This window comes from Xenopus laevis, chromosome 6L, assembly GCF_017654675.1.
Source record: "Xenopus laevis strain J_2021 chromosome 6L, Xenopus_laevis_v10.1, whole genome shotgun sequence".
Classification (NCBI taxonomy): domain Eukaryota; kingdom Metazoa; phylum Chordata; class Amphibia; order Anura; family Pipidae; genus Xenopus; species Xenopus laevis.
In genome coordinates this window covers 15,140,451-15,164,915 of record NC_054381.1, presented here as the reverse complement: position 1 = coordinate 15,164,915, position 24,465 = coordinate 15,140,451, and the positions used below count along the sequence as shown (strand labels likewise).

The following is a 24,465-nucleotide window of genomic DNA, read 5'->3' as shown; positions in this document are numbered from 1 at the left end:
GAGAAGGCAACTTTAAAGGAACGGTCAGACAGATAAGATGTAAACCATGAAAGAGCAGTGTCATGAATGCCAGTTGAGTGTAGACTGTCTAGGAGGAGCGGGTGGTCAACTGTGTCAAAAGCTGCAGAGAGATCTAGAAGGATTAAATATCAGCTTTTCAAGTTTGATTCAAGTTTGGTGAGTGAAGCCTCAAAGCTGTAAGAGTGGCAGCAACTTGAATTTCCCCATTGAAAGTCCTTTGGTGAAATTTGATTGGCTTTTGTTGGCTCCTCCTACTTTTGGGCATCCAACAAATATCACTGTTTCATTCTGGGTGACTATGGGATGACTGGATGATTATGTGATTCAAGTTTAGTGAGTGCAGCTTCAAAGCTGTAAAAGTGGCAGCTGTTTGAAAATCTTCCCTGTCAAAGTCAATGGAAAAATTGGAGTGTTCGGAGTACCACCCCAAAAAGATGGAGGGCAGGTGGAGAATTGTGGAGAATTTGGATGATGTACCCCTAAAACTGTAGGAGGAGAAGTGTTTAGAAAATGGGGGCACTAAGATTAAGAAGAACGAGAAAGAGAAGTTTGAGAACAAACTTCATGTTGGTTTGAAAAAACATCTAAGCTCACTGAATGAAATCTGATTGGCTGCTGTTGGCTCCACCTAGGTGGCAGCAATTTAAATTCCCAGTCATTCACAGTCAATGCTGTTGTTGGCTCCTCCCACTTTAGGGCATTTAGCCAATATGGTCTATTCTTTTGGGTTCACCCCATAACTATATGATTCAGGTTTGGTGAGTGCGGCTTCAAAGCTCTAACATTGGCAGCAGTTAAATTCAATCTGATATCTGATTGGCAGTTGTGGCTCCACCAAATTTTTCAAACCTAAAACTGCAGTGACCAACCTTGAAGAGTTTGGGGACCCTGGCGTTAATACTGTGAGAATAGCAGCAGGTTCAATTTCCACATTGAACGTTAATGGGTGAAATCTGGTTAACTTTTTGTAGCTCCACCCACTTTGTGGCATCAAACAAATAACGATATTTCATTTGGGGTGACCCCATGATCCTGAGTTTTATGTTTGGTGAGTTTAGCTTCAAAACTGTAAAAGTGGAGGCAGTTTGAAAATCTTCCCAAGTTAATGAAAAAATTGGGGTGTTGGAAGTGCCGCCCCAAAAATATGCTTAGAAAAGCACAGGCAACCTGCTCCGCTATAAGATGAAGAAGTGTGGAGAGTTTGGGTGTTGTACCCCTAAAACTGTAGGAGAAGAAGTGTTTAGAAGATGGGGGGAGCTAAGAAGAAGAGGGAAGAAGAATAAGAAGAGGAAGAATAAGCTGAAGTCGAGGAAACAATATATTGGTTTTTTCTAACCAACAAAATATGAAACAAAAGGAAAGAAGATGAAGATGCAGAAGTGGTTGAAGACACAAACTTTAGGGAGACAGAGGGGTAAGAAAAGTACAAAAGGAAGAGACGGGGCAAGCAGAGAGTAACATACCTCCCAACTGTCATGTTTTAGAGGGACAGTCCCTCTTTTGATAGCTCAATTCCGCTGAGCCTTGTGTGTCAGAAGTATGGCTGTAATTTAACAGCTCTAAAGATACACAAGGCTTAGCGAACGGCTTCCATTCACTAAACTCTGCAGAAGCAGTTCATTTTGTTATGTTAGTTCTTTGATGGGATTGCTCAGCCTGCAGGAGTTCCATCATGACACTGGCTTATGGTGGCCACACAGGAGGAGGCATTTCAGGTGCCCAGGAGACCAGTGCACCTTTCTGCCTTCCAGCATGTTGGTCCCCAGGGCTGGGTGTGCACCCGTTTGTGTGAATCACACTGCTCCTTTGCATCTGGACATGCATGTATTCTGATGCTTGGTGCTACTTTGTGACATCAGTGCATCAGATGACGTCACTTTGGCACCGAATTCAAACTTATAGCTGGTCCTCAATGATTTATTTGCCCAAGCAATTGAACCCTCACACCTGTGCCTTGTGTATCTTTACTTCCTGGTTTTGACCTTTGTGCCTGTTCCTGACTTTGATCCTCGCTGCCTGCACTGACCTCTGCCTGTTTATTGACTATGCCTTTGCCTGACCCTTCACCATACTCAATCTTGGTAATCTTTCTGCTATTTTCAGGTTCTCTGTCTTCACCACAGCAAAAAGTTCAGGTGGCCCCAAAAGGGCATCGGTAAAGACCAATGTTGGCAGATGTCTCCTGTCCACTAAGGGGAGGTGACAGTTTATCTCAGAGCTCCTGCCTTGCAGACTGTAACAGCCGACAGGTACTCTCTTTGTCCGATCCTCCATGGGCAAAATGGATGGAGAGAATATGATGGTCTCCCTAACAGGAGGAAGTGGACTGGAACTGACCAACATAGACCAACGCCAGATCTTTCAACCTCCCTGATTCCAGAACCAACCAAAGGTGAAACTTTCTTTGTATTATCCTGTACGTGTATGGTGCCCCGCAGAGCCTGACTTATATCTATTTACTATGGAAATCAGTAGGGATGCACCGAATCCACTATTTGAGATTCGGCCGAATCCCCAAAATCCATCATGAAAGATTCGGCTGAATACCGAACTGAATTTACATATGCAAATTAGGAAAAAGTGGAAAACATTTTTTTACTTCCTTGTTATGTGACGAAAAGTTGTGTGACTTCCCTTCCCATCACTAATTTACATATTCCGCCAGGCACAAGGATTGTGCCGAATCCTGCTAAAAAAGCCAAAATCCTGGCTAGGGTTGCCACCTTTTGCAAAAAAATTTCCGGCTGGTGGGGGGTGGGTACAAAAGGGGCATGATGTGATGTCCAAAGGGCGGGGTTGTGACACAAAGGGGCGCGGCCACGACGCGGCCAGGACAAAAACCGAAGGACAAGCTAAGTTTACAGGGGATGGGGGGGGGGGGTGGGCCGAGGGGTCTTTTTAAGGGTATTACAAATTTACAGGCAGCTACATTGCCAGTAAATTTGTAATACCGGGCCCGGCCTTGGCAGGTGTTTTACCGGCTAGGTCGGTAAAATAGCAGCCGGATGGCAACCCTAATCCTGGCCGAATCTCGAACTGAATCCTGAAGTGGGTGCATCCCTAGATATCAGTCAGTTATTGGTATGTGTTTGTCCAGCTTTAGAAAAGGTTTAGGAAGTTTCAACTTCCAACTCAGCCTGTGTTGGTTAAATTTTTTATTTTTCTGATAATTCTACAGAGCAACTAGTTAAAGGGGTTGTTCACCATCCAAACACTTTTTTTCAATTCAGTTGTTTTTAGTTGTTCCCCCGAAATAAAACCTTTTTTCACTTACTTTCCATTATTTATTTTTTACTGTTTTTCCAAAATCCAAGTTTAAAGTTTAATGTTCCTCTCTGGTGTTTCAGCTCAGTAATTCAGGTGCAGACTCTGAACTGTTACAATTGTGCAACATTTAGTTGATCCATTTCTCAGCAGCATCTCTGGAGTATCAGCAACTATTGTATCAATTCTAACAGCAGCTTTAATGAAACACAGGGATTCCGCTCAGCAGGGACAAAGATAAGAAATGTATCAAAAATGTATCAAAATGTATAAATTTCGAGCTAATTTTGTGTACTTTGACTAGGGAATAGATAGAAATTCATCATGTACTGTCTCTTTAAAACTTTGACTTGGACCATTTGTAGTCTCAAACCTGCCGAATTGCTGTTTTAGCCTATCGGGGACCTCCTAGAATCTATTTAGAGTCAGTTGGTGGACTTTTAGAAAAAACATAGAATCGAATTCGATCGAATACAATGTTACTTTGATTTGTACGATTCCAATGAAAATGGCCTAGTCACCCCAAAAAACTTTAGATTTTTTAAATAAATTTTGGTTGGTTGCTTTTGTAATTCGAATTTCGAAGTTTTTTTTATTCAAAATTCGACCCTTGCTAAATCTGCCCCATAATGTATACATTTAGAACAGTTTACAGGGTCGGCGACCCCCCCTCCCAGAGCTGCTTCAGAAGGTGAAAAATGACACTTTACACTTTAATATTAGAAAAACGGGAACACACAGGGGCCGATTCATTAAGGGTCGAATTTCGAAGTTAAAAATACTTCGAAATTCGACCCTCGAATTGAAATCCTTCGACTTCGAATATCGAAGTCGAAGGATTTAGCGCTAATCCTGCGATCGATCGAAGGATTTTTCGTTCGATCGAACGATTAAATCCTTCGAATCGTTCGATTCGAAGGATTTTAATCCAACGATCGAAGGAAAATCCTTCGATCAAAAAAATCACAGGCAAGCCTATGGGGACCTTCCCCATAGGCTAACATTGACTTCGGTAGGTTTTACCTGCCGAAGTAGAGGGTCGAAGTTTTTTTTAAAGGGGAAGTACTTCGACTATCGAATGGTCGAATAGTCGAACGATTTTTCGTTCGATTTCGTTCGAATTCGAACGAATTTAACCAATTCGATGGTCGAAGTACCAAAAAAATACTTCGAAATTCGAATTTTTTTCATTCGAATCCTTCACTCGAGCTTCATGAATCGGCCCCACAATGTCATTGGAAAAAGTCGTTATTTCTGGTGATCTATCTGAAAACAAGTAGTTGTTTGAAGGTGAACTACCCCTTTAATACAAGATATAGAAGGACGTACTGAAACCTACTGTAGATCTCAACACAAGAAAGCGCACAAGTATGAAATGAGACAAAATTTATTTAAAAAAAAAAGTGGAAAGCAATAAACGTCTATACAAATATCAAAGAAATCCTACACGCAATGATCTGGTAACTCAATCAAAAAATAAAGTTGAAATCCAGCATAGTGCAATATATATATATTTTTTTTACACGTGAATCACTTCGGCTCACAATCTCGCTACAAGTGTTGGCAACGTGTTTTTACAAATATTTTTGGCTTCGTTTCGGATAAAAGAAACCCCTGAAAAGCGAAAATAACAAGCCCCCAGCAGAATGCAGAAGCCCCTGGACTATCGATACTATCCGGATCTTTATCGGAATAAATAAAATGATTCGAAATCGATTTTTAAACGTACGAGTCGATTTTGTAGAACAATCAAGTTTGAAGTAGTTGTAATACTTCCTAAACTGTAGGAGTGACACAACGAAAAAGGAATAAGTCTGTACGGGTATGGGATCAGTTATCCAGAAACCAGTTATCCAGAAAGGCTGTCTCCTATAGACAACATTTTATCCACATTTTTAAAATTGGTTTCCTTTTTCTGTGTAATAATAAAACAGTAGCTTGTACTTGATCCCAACTAAGATATAATTAATCCTTATTGGATGCAAAACCAGCCTATTGGGTTTACTCTGAAAACCCCAGGTCCTGAGCATTCTGGATAAAAGATCCCATACCTGTATCTAGAATATTCCCACTTTTTTTAAACTTTCTAAATCTTCACAGAATGGAAGAAAATTATTATTATTCATCATTTATAACAAAACTAAAACAATAATAGATTATACACACAAGCAGGTGGGTCAGACAGCTGACGGTACAACTCCCTGCACCCCAGGAAGCAGTAGTTCAGCAATAGCTGAAGACGGAAGTTGACGGCACTAAAGGGGCAATGTGCACAATTGTGTTCAATGTGGAATAAGGCTTGTGTTAAACATTTCTCTTCTCTGTTGCTTAAGGGTCAGGGCATACAACCAGATTCGGGGGGAGATTAGTCGCCCGGCAACCATTCTCCTCTTCTTCGGGGCGACTGATCTCCCCAAAATGCCTCCCACCGGCTAGAATGTAAATTGCTTGTGGGATGGCAGTTGGAGCGCTTCGTTTCCGAAGTCGCCTGAAGTTGTCTCACGAGGAAACCTCAGGCAACCTCAGAAAACAAAGAGCTCCGACTGCCATCAAGCCGGCAATTTACATTCTAGCCAGTGGGAGGCAGTTCAGGGCGATCAGTCGCCGGACAAATTCATGGATTTTAATAGGGATTCACCAGATCCCAGCATCAGGCTGAACTAAATCCAAAATCCTAAAATAATATGACTTTGGACATGGAAGGTGGGGATTCTTTATTTAAATCTAATTGGCTTATGAAAATTAAGGCTTACAGTCAGCAGAATCTTTAGTGGAGGATTCTGTATCCGGCTGTTTAAAAAAAACACAGATTAGCTACATCTCTAGTTTAAATTTATTGCCCCGATTAGGGCAGAAAAGTTTGACTGGATGTACTTTCAGGGAGAGAGAGAGAGGGGTTGATAAAAAACTCTCTGTATAATAAACTCCTCCTTATCTGTACTCCCGAGGACTTTTTGTCCCCCCAGAAAGTCCTTATGAGTTCATGGGTAGGAGTAAAAAAAGAAACGATGATCAGTCGCATATAGAAAAAAAAGGAAGAAAATGTGGAGGTTTTGAAATGACAACAACAGACAGAATATTATTTTACCAACAAGCCTTATTCATTTTGCTCCACAGGGGATTGTCCCTTTCATCTAAAAGTGTATTGGCATCCATCTTGCAACAACAATTGAAACCGAAAGCAACGCTACGGTGAATAACATGGTAAGGCAACCCCAAAAATGAAACATAAAGGGACAGTTTAAGCACACACACAGTTATTTCTGGATATAATTGCTACCTGATACAATTAATCATTTCACATGGAATTATTGCTGCTTTTCATCTTTGCGTCGCACTCCGAGATGCATTTTCCGCCAAACTGCTACTTTAAGATTCGAAGACACTCAAAGATAAATCGGCACTCACAGTCCATGAAATTTGGCGGGCGCTAACCAAAATGACTTAGTAGTAGTCCACGAAAGCACTCACAGCAGTACAAGGTAAGCGTATATCAACGTGTCTTTAATTCTGCATGGTGCATCAACGCGTTTCGGCTCACGTGGAGTCCTGACGACGGCTCCATGTGTTGATGCACCATGCAGAATTAAAGACACGTTGATATACTCTTACCTTTTGCTGCCGTGAGTGCTTTCATAGATATATATATATATGAATCCACTATTTTGGATTTGGCCGAACCCCCGGATCCTTCGCCAAAGATTTGGCGGAATACTGAACAGAATCTGAATCCTAATTTGCATATCCAAATTAGGGATGGGAAGAGGATATACATTTTACTTCATTGTCACGCGATTTCCTTCCCTACCCTAATTTGCATATGCAAATTAGGATTCGGATGGCTGGGCAGAAGGATTCGGCCGAATCTACATGCTGCTGAAAAAGCTTGAATCCCAAACCGAATCCTGGATTCGGTGCATCCCGAATATATATATATATATATATATATATATATATATATTTATTTCCAAAGGACCCTCACTCCAAACATAGTGAATCATGATTCTTTATTCATACTTGTGCAGCCAACGTTTTGGCCCAGATTAGGGCCTTTATCAAGGACTTGATAAAATCCCTTAATCTGGGTCGAAACATTGGATACAAGTATGAATAAAGAGTTACTAATTTTGCGGAGACCGAAACGTTGGCCTGTTTTTATATTTTTCAATAAAGTATGTTTTAACCTTTAAGTAACTTGGCTTTAAACGTTCCTGGTGTGCACCCATTTACATCTATATATTTATATATATATATTTTTTTAACTGCCAACAAGATTATGTTGCTCGTATTTATGTGACGGGGAACCTGTGTTCATCTATAACGTTGCCTCTGTTATTCTTTATCCAATTTGTTCCTAAACAATAGGGTGACTTGTGGCCGGGGACCAGGTCAGTCGCTATAAATACTTATTTGCTTTTCTGTAGATAATTCTGCACCTATTACCAGGTCTGTTACCATAACGTACCCATGTTATGTGAATGCTGGTGGAGAAAACGCCCCAAGTGCCTCGAGGCTTACAGTCTACAAAATAAAAGCACAGTATATGAATTGTAAAGACAATTCTAGGGGATATTTTTTTTTTTTTTAACACATTGCACCATTGTATTATAGCTCAGATTTGATCTATACATATAATAATAAGATCAGTATGAATTAGGGATGCACTAGTTTGGATTGAGTCGAACCCCCGAATCCTTCTCGAAAGTTTCAGCCAAATACCGAACCAAATCCTAGTTTGCATATGCAAATTAGGGGTGGGAAGGGGATTTTTTTTTTTACTTCCTTGTTTTGTGACAAAAAGTGACGCGCTTTCCCACCCCACATTTGCATATGCAAATCAGGATTCGGATTTGGTTCGGCCGGGCAAAAGGATTAGGCCGAATCTGAATCCTGCTGAAAAAGGCCGAATTCCGAACCGAATCCTGGATCCGGTACATCCCTAGTATGAATACTTTGTGCTCACCCATATAACAAAATATTCCAAATAACAAAATGTATATAATGAAGTGACAAATGCACTTTTTTCTCTTTTTTACAAGGCAATCACAGACTGCGAATAGTAATAAGGCTGCGAGGCAAAAAAACGGCAATTCCCTCTTGTAAGTCTGGTAGGATGTCTTGTATAGTTGTGCTTCTTATGAATGTGGTATTTTCAGTCTTCATTAAAATGTTTTTTTAATTATTTACATTTCCTTAACGGCTGCCTGGTTGCTGGGACCTAATCACCCTAGCAACCAGGCAGCAGTGTGGACATCAGATGAACAGGCCAATGTTGAATATATATTTAGATCAGTGTAACTGAAAGCTTGGTGGCCAGGGTCAAACACCCAGAAACCATATCTCATTTTAAGAATCATTTACAAACTAAAATTAAAGACCAACTGAAAAGCGGCTTAGAATAGGCCCATCTTTAACATGTTGAAATTCTAAAGGCAAACTTCCCTTTTCATACGGTTTTATCTTATGTGAATGGTTAGGATCATCATTATTAAAGAATAAATAAAACGATTTAGGGGCATATTTATCAAGGGACGAATTAAAAATTAGAATTTTCATATTTTTTTTTTTTTTAAAAATTGACTAGGGAGTTATTCAAATTAGATTTGAGTTTTCCAAAAAATTCGAATTAGATTTTCCTGATTTATCATTAGGGATGCAACGAATCCACTTTTTGGGATTCAGATGAATCCCCGAATCCTTCATGAAAGGATTCGACCGAATACCGAACCTAATCTTAATTTGAATATGCAAATTAGGGCAGGGAAAGGAAAAGGTGGAAAAAACTTTTTTTACTTGCTTATTTTGTGACAAAAAGTCACATGATTTCCCTTCCCACACCTAATTTACATATGCAAATTAGGACTTGCACAAGGATACACAAGGACATGCACAAGGATTCGCCCGAATCCTGCTGAAAAAGGCCAAATCCTGGATTCGGTGCATCCATATTTATCATACTCTGGTCCTTTAGGAATTCGAATTCGACTATACGCCACCTAAAACCTGCCGAATTGCTGTTTGAGTCAATGGGAGACGTCCAGGGATCAATTTGGAGTTGTTTGCCGCCTTCCTGACATTCTAGTTTTTTTTTTGATAAAAAAAGTCGAATCTAGTTTTTTTAAATTCAAGGTTTTGGGTCGATTTACTTTATCTGTTTGAAAAAAAACGATTTTTCTTTAAAATAAATTTCGATTGGTCGAATTTCAAATTTATGTGGGTTTAGGTGAGTTTTTAAAAACTCACTTGAATTCGAAATTGATAAATGTGCCTCCCCGAGAGTACCAGTTACCTGCTGCAAGAATAACTAAAACTCGTATCCTACTGGTAGTTTCGTTTATATGATTAGCCTCTAAGCATTTCCCTTCTTGGTTGTTGAACAGTAGGAATATCGTTAGCCAGATCTTTACTATATGTCGCAGCAACTAAAGCATTGCCTTTTATTATAAGGGAAAATCTAATATTGCCTTTTTTACCTGCAGCCTTATTTTAAATTTAGGATAAATAACATGCTCCTATTTAAACTCATATTCACTCCTCTTTTATCAGCACCATCCGCCCATATGTGTAAATCTTCACAGGACACAAACGCCTCGAAGCTTTGACGAGTCTTTCCCACCCCCCCCAATATCACCATTCCAAAAATATAATACTGTGTTGTGAAGAGAAGTCTGCACAGAACCTTCTCAAATGCCACCGTCCTGCAGGGAGATCAGAAACCTTAATAATGGAAGAGGTGCGTCCATTTTTTTCCCCGCCATAAATCGTAAGATCTGATGGACTGTCCGGCACACCATAGGATGTAGTGAGAGGCAACAAAGCAACAGTTTTCATATTGACGTTTCATTGCTGAAGTGAAGGTTGCGGATTGTTATGAGGGTCTCAAACATTCTCCCTGTTCAATGGCGCAAACACCCGTTTAGTCGCCGTGTGTCTTTTCTGAAGAACCCTGAAATGAAGCACATACTGTACAGTGAGTATTTCACATCACAATTTCACAGTCTTGCACCCCTTTTAAGCAACTGTCCTATATACATTCTTTAAAAATGTTCAATGGGTTCAATGGCTACACAGCAGCTTGTTTATATAAACTATAGTAGTACTTATCTGTTATCTACGGTGTATCCTGTGCTTGAATGGCTGCCCCCATGGCTACACAGCAGCTTGTTTATATAAACTATAGTAGTACTTATCTGTTATCTACTGTGTATCCTGTGCTTGAATGGCTGCCCCCATGGCTACACAGCAGCTTGTTTATATAAACTATAGTAGTACTTATCTGTTATCTACTGTGTATCCTGTGCTTGAATGGCTGCCCCCATCGCTACACAGCAGCTTGTTTATATAAACTATAGTAGTACTTATCTGTTAACTACTGTGTATCCTGTGCTTGAATGGCTGCTCCCATGGCTACACATTTTATTTACTATAAAACACTTTCATTTATTGTTGTTACTGTTCCTTTAACTATGCTTGATTATGACTATGAAAAGGGTGTTCACTTACCATTGCTAATTGTCTTCCTATGTTGCCGACAGTTACTCCTCCAGAGAAAAAGATACAAGGCAGCCAAGATCGAATGTATAGGAAGTCTGGTGAGGTGTACCTGTTGAAAACAAAAGAAAAAGACCATTGATCCATGCACAGTATAAAAGGAAAGGATCACATCTTATACATAAAAAATAGAGATGCACCGAATCCAGGAGTCGGCTGAATTCTTCGGCCTGGCCCAACCGAAGCCGAATCCTAATTTGCATATGCAAATTAGTGGCGGGGAGGGAAATTACGGGACTTTTTGTCACAAAACAAGGAAGTAAAATATTTTTCCCCTTTCTACCCCTACGGTGAAAAATTTGTGGAAAAATCGTGAAATCAGAAATTGATGACCGCGTCCCAGCAGACGCTGGCGTTAAAAGTCAATGGACGTCCGAATAGTGTTGACGGTGATGATTTTGACACTAACGACTTTTCGGACACGCGTCCAAAAAACTTTGATGCTGGCGAAATTCCGGCTGGAAATTTTCGCAGGCGATTTGCGAATTTATTGGCTGCTGGCGAAACGTGGAAATTCGCAGCAAATTCGTGCCAGGTGAATTTATTTGCCCATCACCAATCCATACACTAAATTTCTGAGCCAAAAGACATTTGCTAAAAAAAAAAAGTTAACATCGGCTTAAAGGAATTGCTCAGTATAAAAATAAAAACTGGGTAAATAAATAGGCTGTGCAAAATAGAAAATATTTCAAATATAGTCAGTTAGCCAAAAATGTAATGTATAAAGGCTGGAGTGACTGGATGTCTGACATAAAAGCCAGAACACTACTTCCTGCTTTTCAGCTCTCTTGCTTTCCACTGATTGGTTACCAGGCAGTAACCAATCAGTGACTTGAGGGGGCACATGGGTCATAACTGTTGCTTTAAGGCAGAGACACGCTCAGATTCGGGGAGATTTAGTTGCCTGGCGAGAAATCGCCTCTTCTTCGGGGCAAATAATCTCCCCAAACTTCCTCCCGTCGGCTACAATCTAAATCGCCAGCGGGATAGCTCTCGGAGCCCCATCCTGCTGGCAATTTACATTAAAGCCGGCAGGAGGCAGTTTGGAGAGATTAGTTGCCCCGAAGAAGAGGAGATTTGTCTGTGTGTGTCTCTGCCCTTAGAATCTGAGCTAAATGCTGAGGATCAATTGCAAATTCACTGAAAGGTTATGTCCCATGTGGCCCCCCCTAAAATGTCTCAGACTAACTCAGCGTTAGAGAGCTGAAAAGCAGGAAGTAGTGTTCTGGCTATTATGTTAGGCATCCAGTCACTCCAGCCTTTATACATTACATTTTTGGCTAACTATTATATTAGAAATATTTTTTTTTTATTTTGCACAGTCTATCTATTTACCCAGTTTTTATTTTTACACTGGACTGTTCCTTTAAGAAGTGTTTTAGAATAAAATAAGCAAGGGGTGGCAATGTTTATCCTTTGATGACTTACTGGTATACGCCATTGTAGACAAGAAACTGCGTTATAAGAGTGGCGAGAAAGGCGATAGTAATTCCAAGGCCCAGACCACTTCTGGAACGATCGAAGGTCCACCACAGTCCCAAAGACAAGGCTGCTAGTGTTAAAGACAGCTGGACGTTATTGGCAAAATCAAGTTTCTGAAGATGTCGGGAGTTAAGGAAAATGTGGTAAAATTAACAATGATGACTTACACCATGGAGTAGCCATGAAGATACCTACACACACACACACACACACACACACAATACATAAACCAGATAAATGAGAAATCTTCCAGGTTTCCAAGTAGCTTAAACCTCCAGGGCTTGGGCTTGAGCATGCTCAGTTTGCTCCTCCCGCCCTACTGTAATCTGAGCTCAGAGCTACGAGACTCAGGCAGGAAGTGATGTCACGGCAAGCTAATATGGCAGCGGCTATCCTAAACAATCAGAGAGCTTCTAGAGCTGTTTACTCAGGTATCGAAAAGCATTCTAAAGAATAAAAATGGCATTCTAGCTTGCACTGTTGTGGATAATCTATTGGCAATAAACTGCCTTGGGTAGCTTTCCTTCTCCTTTAATGTAGTCCTTTACTGACAGGCCTGTATAGATTCCTATATTGACTGGATATAGATCAGTCTGGTTGGGCCCGTCACCTGCATCTCCAGGTGACGGTGCCCAAGAAAATGGATGGCTGAACCGTTATAATACAGGGACGGGACCGGTTATCCAGAATGCTCAGCACCTGGGGTTTTCCAGATAACGGCTCTTTCTGTAATTTGGATCTACATACCTTAAGCCTATTAAAAAAAGTCTACTAAAAATGATCTTAGTTGGGATCAAGTACAAGGCACGGTTTTATTATTACAGAGAAAAGGGAAATCATTTTTTCAAATTTGGATTATTGGGATAAAATGGAGTCTATGGGAGCCATTCCGTAATTCGGGGGTTTCTGGATAACGGATCCCATACCTGTACTATCTTTGAAGAGTGATTATGAGTTTAATAGTATCTGACATCAAAACACCCATCATTGTGAAGCAACAGTGTCTAATGACTTTGGAATAACAAATAGCCCGTGTGGAAATAAGAGTTTAAGGATACAGCACTCGCATGGTTGATTCCAACAAAGACGGCTATGCACCTCATCACGCTGGCCCATTCTCGCTTGAATTTATGTGGTTCTCCAATACGGCTGTCGATGCAGGGATACAGCAGCCCTACAACAGCTGCAAAATAAAACAAAGCTTTAATGTAAAACAACAGCAACATGTAACTATTGGGTGGGAGACACAGCCCCCAAATTAGCCCATTCACTTTGCATAACAACTGTCCACCTTTAATTTGATTTAACTTTCAAGTATGTTATATAATGGCTTATTCTAAGCAACTTTTCAATTGGCCTTCATTGCTTTTTTTTATAGGACTCTTTCCAGTTTTCAAATGGGGGTCACTGACCCCATCTAAAAAAAACCAAATGCTCTGTAAGGCCACACATTTCTTGTTATTGCTACTTTTTATCACTCATCTTTCTATTCAGTCCCTCCCCTATTAATATCCCCGTCTCTTATTCAAATAAATGCGTGGTTGCTATGGTAATTTGGCCCCTACCAACCAGATTGCTAAATTTTTCAAACTGGAGAGCTGCTGAATAAAAAGCTAAATAACCACAAATAATAAAAAAAAATGGAAAGCCATTGCAAATGGTCTGAAAATATCATTCTCTACATCTGACAGGTATGGGACCTGTTATCCAGAATGCTGGTGACCTGGGGTTTTTCGGATAATGCATCTTTCTGTAATTTGGATCTTCATGCCCTACTTCTTTTCTACTAGAAAATCATGTAAACATTAAATAAACCCAATAGGCTGGTTTTGCTTCCAATAAGGATTCATTATATTAGTTGGGATCAAGTACAAGGTGCTGTTTTATTATTACAGAGAAAAGGGAAATCAGTTTTAAAAATGTGGATTATTTGGATAAAATCGAGCCTATGGGAGATGGCCAATCCGAAAGTCGGAGCTTTCTGGATAATGGGTTTCAAAATAACGAATCCCATACCTGTACTTAATTTGATTATTTGTCAGTTCCCCATTGGTTCCTATACACCTTCTGCCCCTATGGGAGTATGGAATGGAGTCTATGGGAGACGACCTTTCCGTAATTCAGAGCTTTACGGATAAGGGATCCTAGAACTCTACTACAACTTAATTTGATTGTGAACAAACCCTTTAAATACCAGAGCGCTTTCCGGACAGGCGGTTAGTTACTTGAAAATGCATTCGCCTAAACCGGCTTGCAGTGAAGTAGGTAACAGGCTGCCTGGACCTGGTCTCATTTGTTTAAAAATAAACACTGTGAAAAGTATTTTGCACAGGACATAAAATAAGTAATTCCTATAGTATAACAGTTGTGACTCCTCTGCCCCCGCCATACAGCATGAGCCAGAGAGTAGCAGTGCAAGCAGCTTACGGCCAACTCCTGATCACTTCCTTATTTTTCGATTCTATCAGCAGTGTGGTATGGTGAGCTAGGCAGCCAATCAGAATGGAGCCAGGCAGCTCACCAGTTTGGGAGGTGGCCAATCAGAAGGAGACGGCCTTACAGCATTTCTTGTGCTATCTAAAGAACGCAGCAGAAGTGTTCTCATGCCGATATAGGATCTCTGGCAAATAGTTTTAAAACTGGCAGTCGGTCAATTTATTTTCCCTTGTTACAATATGCAAGGGATTCTGAGGTCGATTGTGTGGGCGCTTCCTATGGAGAGTCATTCACTGTTACTTTCTATATTGACCTTTTATAGTAAGGACAAAGCAGGAATGCTATTATAACAGCAGCTCAGCTAAAATAAGCCATATGGCAGCACCCGTTAATATGTTTCAGTAGACATTGGAAAGGTGTTTTTCCGCTTATGCTGAACATTTAAAGGAGAACTAAACCCTAAAAATGGATAAGGCTAAAAATGCCATATTCTATATACTGAACTTATTGCACCAGCCTAAAGTTTCAGCTTGTCAATAGCAGCAATGATCCAGGACTTCAAACTTGTCACAGGGGGTCACCATCTTGGAAAGTGTCTGTGACACTCACATGCTCAGTGGGCTCTGAGCAGCTGTTGAGAAGCTAAACTTAGGGGTTGTCACTAATTATCCAGCAGAAAATTAGGTTTTTCTGTAATATAAGCTGATGCTACAGGTTTGCTGATTATTAAATTCTGATGCTAAAGGCACTGGTTTCTGTGCTGCCATGTACTAATTATCTGTATTAATTACTAATCTGCCTTATATTGTGACATTTCTATTCTATTTGTACTGTATATTGTGAGTGGGTCCCTAAGCTCAGTAGGTGACAGCAGCACAGATCATGTGCAGTGAATCAGCAGAAAAGAAGATGGGGAGCTACTGGGGCATCTTCGGAGACACAGATCTTTACTGCTAAGGGCTGTGGTTGCCTTGGGCTGGTACAGAAGCTCAAAACATAATGTACAACATTTCTAGTCTACTTCTTTAGTTAAGCTTTAGTTCTCCATTGAAAATTAGGTTTTGGATTTGGGTTGGCCTGGCACAAGGATTCAGCCAAATTCTGCTGAAAAAAGTTTGAATCCCGAACCGAATTCTGGATTTGGTGCATCCCTAATTCTTTCTATCAACAACAGTTCAGAAAACTATCACATAATACGGCATTATGGGAGCTTGTGGACTTGCCGTTTACATGGATTTGGCACATAACTGCAATACGTTGGGAACAGAAGCCAGAAAAATCCTCTCTCTTTTATAAAGGGCAGCTAGCTATAGGAAGTAGAAGGACCACCAGTTCCCTTAAAGGGATACTGTCATGGGAATTTATTTTCTCCAAAATGCATCCGTTAATAGTGCTGCTCCAGCAGAATTCTGCACTGAAATCCATTTCTCAAAAGAGCAAACAGATTTTTTTACATTTAATTTTGAAATCTGACATGGGGCTAGACATATTGTTAGTTTCCCAGCTGCCCCCAGTCATGTGACTTGTGTTCCGATAAACTTCAATCACTCTTTACTGCAAGTTGGAGTGATATAAATCCCATCCCTCTCCAACAGCCCATCAGCAGAACAATGGGAAGGTAACCAGATAGCAGCTCCCTAACACAAGATAACAGCTGCCTGGTAGATCTAAGAACTGCACTCAATAGTAAAATCCGGGTCCCACTGAGACACATTCAGTTACATTGAGTAGGAGAAACAACAGCCTGCCAGAAAGCAGTTCCATCCTAAAGTGCTGGCTCTTTCTGAAAGCACATGACCAGGCAAAATGACCTGAGATGCACCTACACACCAATATTACAGCTAAAAAACGACACTTGCTGGTTCAGGAATGAAATTTTATATTGTAGAGTGAATTATTTGCTGTGTAACAGTGTAATTTAGAAAGAAAACCTACACCAAAAAAAATCACGACAGAACCCCTTTAAGCTATTAAATAATACACTAGAAAAGTATAAAGGCCCCTTAGTGTTGCTCCAGGCCTATGGAACATTAGTCAAAGACAAACCCCTATAAATCAGGGTGAACAAATAATGACTCACCAGCTGCAGTTCCACAACATGGGGGGACCCACCAAGCCGAGGAAAATATGGTGGCGATGACTTCCTCTGGAAACAGAGTCACGTTCCTTTGGATCTGAAGTAGATTGAGTACCAGTGCAAGGAAAACACCCACGGTAAAGAGTACCAGGCTTCTCTGGATAAGGCTACGACCTTCACTGCTGGCTAGTGTGCTGTAGGCCAGACTGAGGAGAGAGTTTAAGGAGGACATGGCTTTTCCAACTCTTCGGGCTAGCCAGGCGCTGACCTTTGTGCCCTTCTTGTCTCTTCCTCGGGTGCAAGAGCAACTCCAGCAGTGCTCCTCTAGCGTTTGCATTTGTTTACGACTGTATGGAACTGCAGAAACGAAAGCAAAAGCAGAATAGATTAGTTGAAGGGGAAATACTGCTCTGAATAGCAGGCAATTTCCTCACAGTCACCGTGTAGGTGTCATACAACAAGATCCTCTCAGGAAAATGGCAGTGACTTTTCACTTGAAAGGGCAATGTCTGGTGGGTATAATGGAGTAGCAAGAGACAGCTGACAGTTGGGAGTATCTGTCATACAAGCTGTATTTCCTTTACAAATAAAGGTAAAACAATGGTCGGAGGGCAAGGTGCTTTGATTGATCCCTACAAAAAAAAAAAAAAAAACGTATTCCAAAGAGCAAATCACAACTATTAACAGAGACACAATTTGACAAGACCTTATTGTCCAGAGCAATCAGCAGGTTAAGTGAAGAAAGGAGACACCTTATTGGCTGCTACAGATTACAAGAACCAGACAAGATGCTTCCATTCACAAAATACAATGTTCCTCCTTGTGCGCCACTAAGCTGACACATTTGCGGGCTACTTTGCTTCAGTTACTTTTCCATAAACAGCAGCTAGAAGTGCCACCTCACATTCTCCAGCATTTGTTCTAAAAGTTGTACCAAGTAGCGCTGCCCAGTGTACAACAGGAACGGCGAAGCCAAGGTTCATGGAGAAAAAAAATTACACACACACATATATATATATATATATATATATATATATATATATATATATATATATATACACACACATATACAGGTATGGGATCTGTTATCTGGAAACCCCTTTATCCAGAAAGCTTCCAATTACAGAATGACCGTCTCCCATGAACTCCATTTTATCCAAATAATCCTTTTTCGCTGTAATAATAAAACAGTAGCTTGTACTTGATCCCAACTAAGATATAATAAACCAGCCTATTTGGTTCATTTAATGTTTATATGATTTTCTTGTAGATTGAAGTCATGAAGATCCAAATTACGTAAAGATCCATTATCCGTAAAACCCCAGAACCCAAACATTCTGTAGAACAGGTGCTATACCTGTATATATTACTACTAAGAAATGTAAACAGATTCCCTTTAAAAAGTGACAGAGCCCAGTGGCATAGGTTCAGCTTTTCAGCAGCAATCCCATTTACATGGGCCTTTGCACTAGAAGTTGTATGGCCTTACAGCAACCAACACAGTGCCTAGCAGTATAGTGCCAACTTTAGTGGACCAGTGCTTAGTGGTCTGGCTCCAACTTTATTCGGCCTGTGCCAAGTGAGATGGCGCCATAATCAGAGAACCAGTACCCAGGAGTGTGGCACCAGGTTTACTGGCCTATTGCCCAGCAGTATTGCCCCGGCCAGTGTGACAGTGCTCACCTGTATGATGCCAGCTTTAGTGACCCAGAAGCACGAGTCAGTGGTCTGGTATATAGACCCAACTTTATTGTGTATAATGTTATAGAACGGCCAGTGCCCAGAGGTATGGTAGCAACTTTAATGGGCTGGAGTACAGTTGTATGCAAACGACTTCACTGCCAAGTTGCACAGCCTAATTATTAATTAATTATAATAGAACACTGGTAAACCAGCCATTCGCAACCACGAGTCATCATGCCCTCAAACCTTCATTAGAACAGCTGTGTCTGTGAGTGGTGCTCAGGCCTGTGGCACTATCTATGAAAGATGGCACTTTATAGCATAAGAAATACAGCAATGATCCAATACCCGGCAGTGATATATGGCCATGCCAGGACACAAGGCATCACAATGAAAGGAGCAATAACAGGGTGCACAGCAGCCAACAATACCCACACAGCACCCCATTCCCCCAGCTGACTGGCATGACACTCCCATTAGCCCGGTGTATATTTGCAACAGAACCCATTAACCCCTGCAAGTGACATAGCAAATTGTCAGCAACAGCCACAGCCCAGTGATAGTCTCTATGTAATGACAGTGCCAGCAAAGCCCTCCTTACCCACAATGCAGTGCCAGTGTCTATGGCATAGTTACCCACAATGCAGTGCCAGTGTCTATGGCATAGTTACCCACAATGCAGTGCCAGTGTCTACGGCATAGTTACCCACAATGCAGTGCCAGTGTCTATGGCATAGTTACCCAAAATGCAGTGCCAGTGTCTATGGCATAGTTACCCACAATGCAGTGCCAGTGTCTATGGCATAGTTACCCACAATGCAGTGCCAGTCTCTATGGCAGTTACCCACAATACAGTGCCAGTGTCTATGGCATAGTTACCCAAAATACAGTGCCAGTGTATATGGCAGTTACCCACAATGCAGTGCCAGTCTCTATGGCAGTTACCCACAATACAGTGCCAGTGTCTATGGCATAGTTACCCAAAATACAGTGCCAGTGTCTACGGCATAGTTACCCACAATGCAGTGCCAGTGTCTATGGCATAGTTACCCACAATGCAGTGCCAGTCTGTATAGCATAGTTACCCACAATGCAGTGCCAGTGTCTATGGCATAGTTACCCACAATGCAGTGCCAGTGTCTAGGGCAGTTACCCACAATGCAATGCAGTGCCAGTCTGTATGTAATGACAGTGCCAGCAAAGCTCTCCTTACCCACAATGCAGTGCTCCCCGGGTCTCCAAGCTGTGCTCACTCCAAACAGAACCGACAATCTATCAGAGCGGATAAACTTTCCACCTTATTCCCCTCGCCGGTATTGGGATTTCCTCCACTGTCGCCTTCTGGAGCTGCTTAAATCTAATGAGATGAGTTGGAAGGCTCAGGTAGTGATGCAGTTGTGGCGGCTTCCCCCGCCCACATGACTAAACTTCGGCCGCCCCGCTCCTCCTTCCCCGCCCGCCGGTGACTCACAGTAAGTGCAGGATATGCCAACAGCTGTCCCGACCCCAACAACAACATGCGTGTCTGGTGAGTTGCCCCGGCCAATCAGCGGCGGCCTGCCCATATGACGTAGTTGACGCACCACACACACCCACCCACCTCGCGCGCTCCCGCTCCGGAGACACAAAATCAAAACAACTTGAGGGAAGGGAACATGTGACAAGACTGTGCGGCGGGTGAAGGGAGACGAACACGCGCAAGTTGGCGGAAGGGGGGCGGCGTGGTAGGGCCTGTTTGTGTCTGAAGGCGGGTACGTGTGAAACGGAACGTGCCAAGTGTGATGTCCCCTATCCTGGTTCCTAGTGTAGTTATCCATTAGCCAGTCTCATGTTGTGTCAGTGGAGGTTGCTGACTTTTAGCTTCTTGTCCTTTTTGGGTCTTCCCTGTGTGGCTGTTGCTGAAAATAGTTGCACTGTTTGTTCTGCTCAATATATAGAGATTGAGCGGGTCAGTTTTGGAGCAATGGCCGAACCTTGACTAGACTTTAAAGGGTGGTTCAACTTTAAAGGGATCCTGTCATCGGAAAACATGTTTTTTCAAAATGCATAAATTAATAGTGCTGCTCCAGCAGAATTCTGCACTGAAATCCATTTCTCAAAAGAGCAAACAGATTTTTTAATATTCAATTTTGAAATCTGATTGGGCTAGACATACTGTTAATTTCCCAGCTGCCCCTGGTCATGTGACTTGTGCCTGCACTTTAGGAGAGAAATGCTTTCTGGCAGGCTGCTGTTTTTCCTTCTCAATGTAACTGAATGTGTCTCAGTGGGACATGGGTTTTTACTATTGAGTGTTGTTCTTAGATCTACCAGGCAGCTGTTATCTTGTGTTAGGGAGCTGCTATCTGGTTACCTTCCCATTGTTCTTTTTTTTGGCTGCTGGGGGAAAAAGGGAGGGGGTGATATCACTCCAACTTGCAGTACAGCAGTAAAGAGTGATTGAAGTTTATCAGAGCACAAGTCACATGACTTGGGGCAGCTGGGAAATTGACAATTTTCTAGTTTTTTTAATTATTTACCCTTTTTTTTTTTTTTTTTTACTATTTCCAGCTTTCAAATGCGGTCAGTGACCCCCATCTAAATAAAATAAGTCATGTGTAAGGCTACAACTTTATTGTTATTGCTATTTTCTATCCAGGCCTCTCCTTTTCATATTCCAGTCTCTTATTCAAATCAATGCATGGTTGCTAGGGGAATTTGTACCCTAGCAACCAGACTGCTAAAACGGCAAACTGCAGAGCTGCTGACTAAGAAGCTTAACTCAAAAGCCACAAATAATAATAAAAAATGAAAACCAATTGCAAATTGTCTTAGAATATCACTCTGCATCATCCTAAAAGTTATTTTAAAGGTCAACAAGGCCATTAATGGGCCTCACATACATAATAGAACTCCACTGATGTTTTGGAATAAGACATTTAGGGGAAGATTTATTAAGGGTCGAAGTGAAAATTCTAATTTTTCAATTTTTTTTTGTGAAATTCGACTAAGGAATAGTTTAAATTCAAATAGAATTCAAATTAGATTTTTAAAATTTATCATGCGCTGGCCCTTCAACTATTCGCCACCTCTAACCTGCCGAATTACTCTTTTAGTCTATGGGGGACGTCCTGGGATCAATTTGGAGTTGTTTGCAGCCTTCCTGATTCGAGTTTGGGGGTCGATCCCATTCACCCGAGTTTGCAGAATGAGATTTTTTTTAATTCAAATCTCAAATTCATGGAAGTTTATGGGAGTTTTTAAAAAAACTCCCATGAACTCTAAATTCAACCCTTGATAAATCTGTCCCTTATTGTAAAAGATGCAAAACGGTCAGTGCCTCAATGGAATGGAGTTGGCACCTTTTCTGGAAAAAAATACTCTTTGTTATATATTTATAGGTTTTCTCTATTAATAACATTGGCATCAATCAAAATTTTTACCAGCCAGGAGGCAACCATATTTGTGGGAGCAGTTGCAGAGTCTGCATCTTGTAAGAAACTTATTATAGGTCATGTTCTGTAATCATGGCAGTTTTTAGCTATTGGGTCCAATCAGGCCAATATGGGAACCCTAACAAACAAGGGAAAGTTGTGCTCACCACTATTTTTTAAAACCATTAGGCGGGGGTGCAATGAGGGTGTGACCACAAAATACATATAGTCAAATACAAGAGTCCTCTGCACTCAACCCATTATCAATATATTTAAGACAGAGACATTTTGTGCATACTGCTACTAAAAAATGCCTTACCCTTTAAACAACACAGGGATTGTTTGTCCATATATTGCAATATATTTAAGCTGGCCAACTACGTCAAAGTCATCCCATATCTGGCCAGTCCTACGCTTAATTTTCATATGATTCATTAAGAATACAATTGCTTATACATTTTACAAAGGGACTAAGTTTTACCTGCAACTTACTAGCTGCTTTCAAAGTAAAACTCCCAAACTTGGCTGCCCTTTTATTAGACACCAGTGGGATCACCTGACTCCATGTTGTAGCTCCCACCCTCTCCAATTATAGTCAGGTGATCCCACTGGTGTCTAATAAAAGGGCAGCCAAGTTTGGGAGTTTTACTTTGAAAGCAGCTAGTAAGTTGCAGGTAAAACTTAGTCCCTTTGTAAAATGTATAAGCAATTGTATTCTTAATGAATCATATGAAAATTAAGCGTAGGACTGGCCAGATATGGGATGACTTTGACGTAGTTGGCCAGATTAAATATATTGCAATATATGGACAAACAATCCCTGTGTTGTTTAAAGGGTAAGGCATTTTTTAGTAGCAGTATGCACAAAATGTCGCTGTCTTAAATATATTGATAATGGGTTGAGTGCAGAGGACCTCTTGTAGTTGACAATATGGGAACCCCATATTATTGGTACTCCTATCAGTGTATTGCTTGCTGGGGAAGGGAAGCTGGTAGCCCTGCAGATACCCTTGGCTCTCTTTTTGGCTAAAATTAGTAGTATCTCCAACTGCTTGAGACGATGGGGAATCTGATTGGACTGGAACAAGGGAGACAGTTCAATGGGCAGCATTACAGTAGCAGTCAACAGGAGAGAGGAATCGGCAGTCGCCGTTTGTCCACCAAGTCTAGAGATCCCCAACAAATTGGACCCTGTAGTTGCTAAGACCAACCCTATCTGCACTGGCTACTAACTGACTCAAGCAGAATCCAAGAGATGCAGCTCTACGATTGGATGATGCACCAGCCTATAGCAGTGCTACTTACATCATGCATGATGGGGCTGCCCAGCAGCTTAAAGGAGAACATGAAAATGTAATATAAGCTTCAGCATACTGAAATAAGAAGTTTTCTAAATATAATCAATTAAAAATTCTGCATTGTTTCTGAAATAATCAAGTTTATCTTAACTAGTCCTCTCTCAGCATCTGTTCTTGATTCTGTCTTGGTGCAGCAGTTAGTCATTGACAGATCCAATATATCTTATAGGGGGGCTCCTTTTGCCTAGAAGATGTATTAGAGCTCACTGTATTTGAATTGATGCTGGAGTGATGTAACTTCCTGTCTATGATGTCGTCACGTCTAACTTTGTGGGTCCTGAGTCGGTGGTAAGTTACATCTTTGTGCTCCCGGTAGCAGTTCTGGGTAGGGGGCAGGGTTGCCACCTGTCCAGTTTTGACGGGTGTAGCCCATTTTTTTGAAGGGCTGTCTGGGTCAAAACTGCCTGGTTTTCCAAATTGCTAAAATTGGGCAGGATTCCCTGAGATTGATGCGATGATTAACCAATTGCTATGTCATGTCCTGCCCCCTCTACGTCACAGCCCCACCTCTCGCTAAGTCATGGTCCCGCCTCCCCACAGGAGTTAGTCGGGAAGAAAGGGACATATTTGATGGGGGGTGTGGAGTGGGTTTGGGCATGGGTCTGTCCGACTAGACATGTGCAGGACTCTATTCTATGCTTCTAGATTCAGTAGGTGAGACATGCCCATGCCTTCTCTAAGACCTGGCAAGTACTATAGTGCTAAACCTGGTGGGAAATTGGTGCTGTTGAAGGAAGAAGAGCTTTCCAAGGGGGCTTTAGTGTTTGAACCCTGTAGTGGCCATCAAAACAGGAATCGGTCACTGTAAATATGCACCCGAATAAGGGCTACCCCAAATTAGCAATCAATATAGTTGGACTGTAGCCAACTTTTGTACCTCTATGGTTGCCCCTTAAAAAAAAAACAATATGTGGGCAGCCAGGTAACGGGGCAAGTATCCATCCAAATAATTAATCTCTTCACACAAAGTTCGGCATTTTCCTGTTCCTAGTACAGACACATCCTTATTTACTGGCACAGTACACTGTGAGGTTACACAAAGGAATGCTGCAGGGGATCAAAGTTCCAGGTCCTATTTTTTTTTCATTGCCGGCCCTGCTCGGAGCGGAAGAATATGGCAAATATTTGACAGGTTAAATCAGGTCAGCTAGGAGAAGAGAAAAAGAGTGGGTGTGCCTGC

General features: G+C 41.4%; 1 protein-coding gene across 1 annotated transcript; it reads right to left on the bottom strand.

Annotated features, from left to right (window-relative positions):
- Nucleotides 1–8,842: 8,842 nt before the first annotated feature.
- On the bottom strand, nt 8,843–19,827 carry insig1.L (insulin induced gene 1 L homeolog). The gene is given in 6 exon segments (NM_001093132.1): nt 8,843–10,231; nt 10,789–10,888; nt 12,265–12,431; nt 13,377–13,501; nt 16,835–17,188; nt 19,728–19,827. Coding segments are annotated over 5 exon segments (756 nt in total). The 5' UTR covers nt 17,169–17,188; nt 19,728–19,827; the 3' UTR covers nt 8,843–10,201.
- Between the last annotated feature and the right edge of the window lie 4,638 nt (nt 19,828–24,465).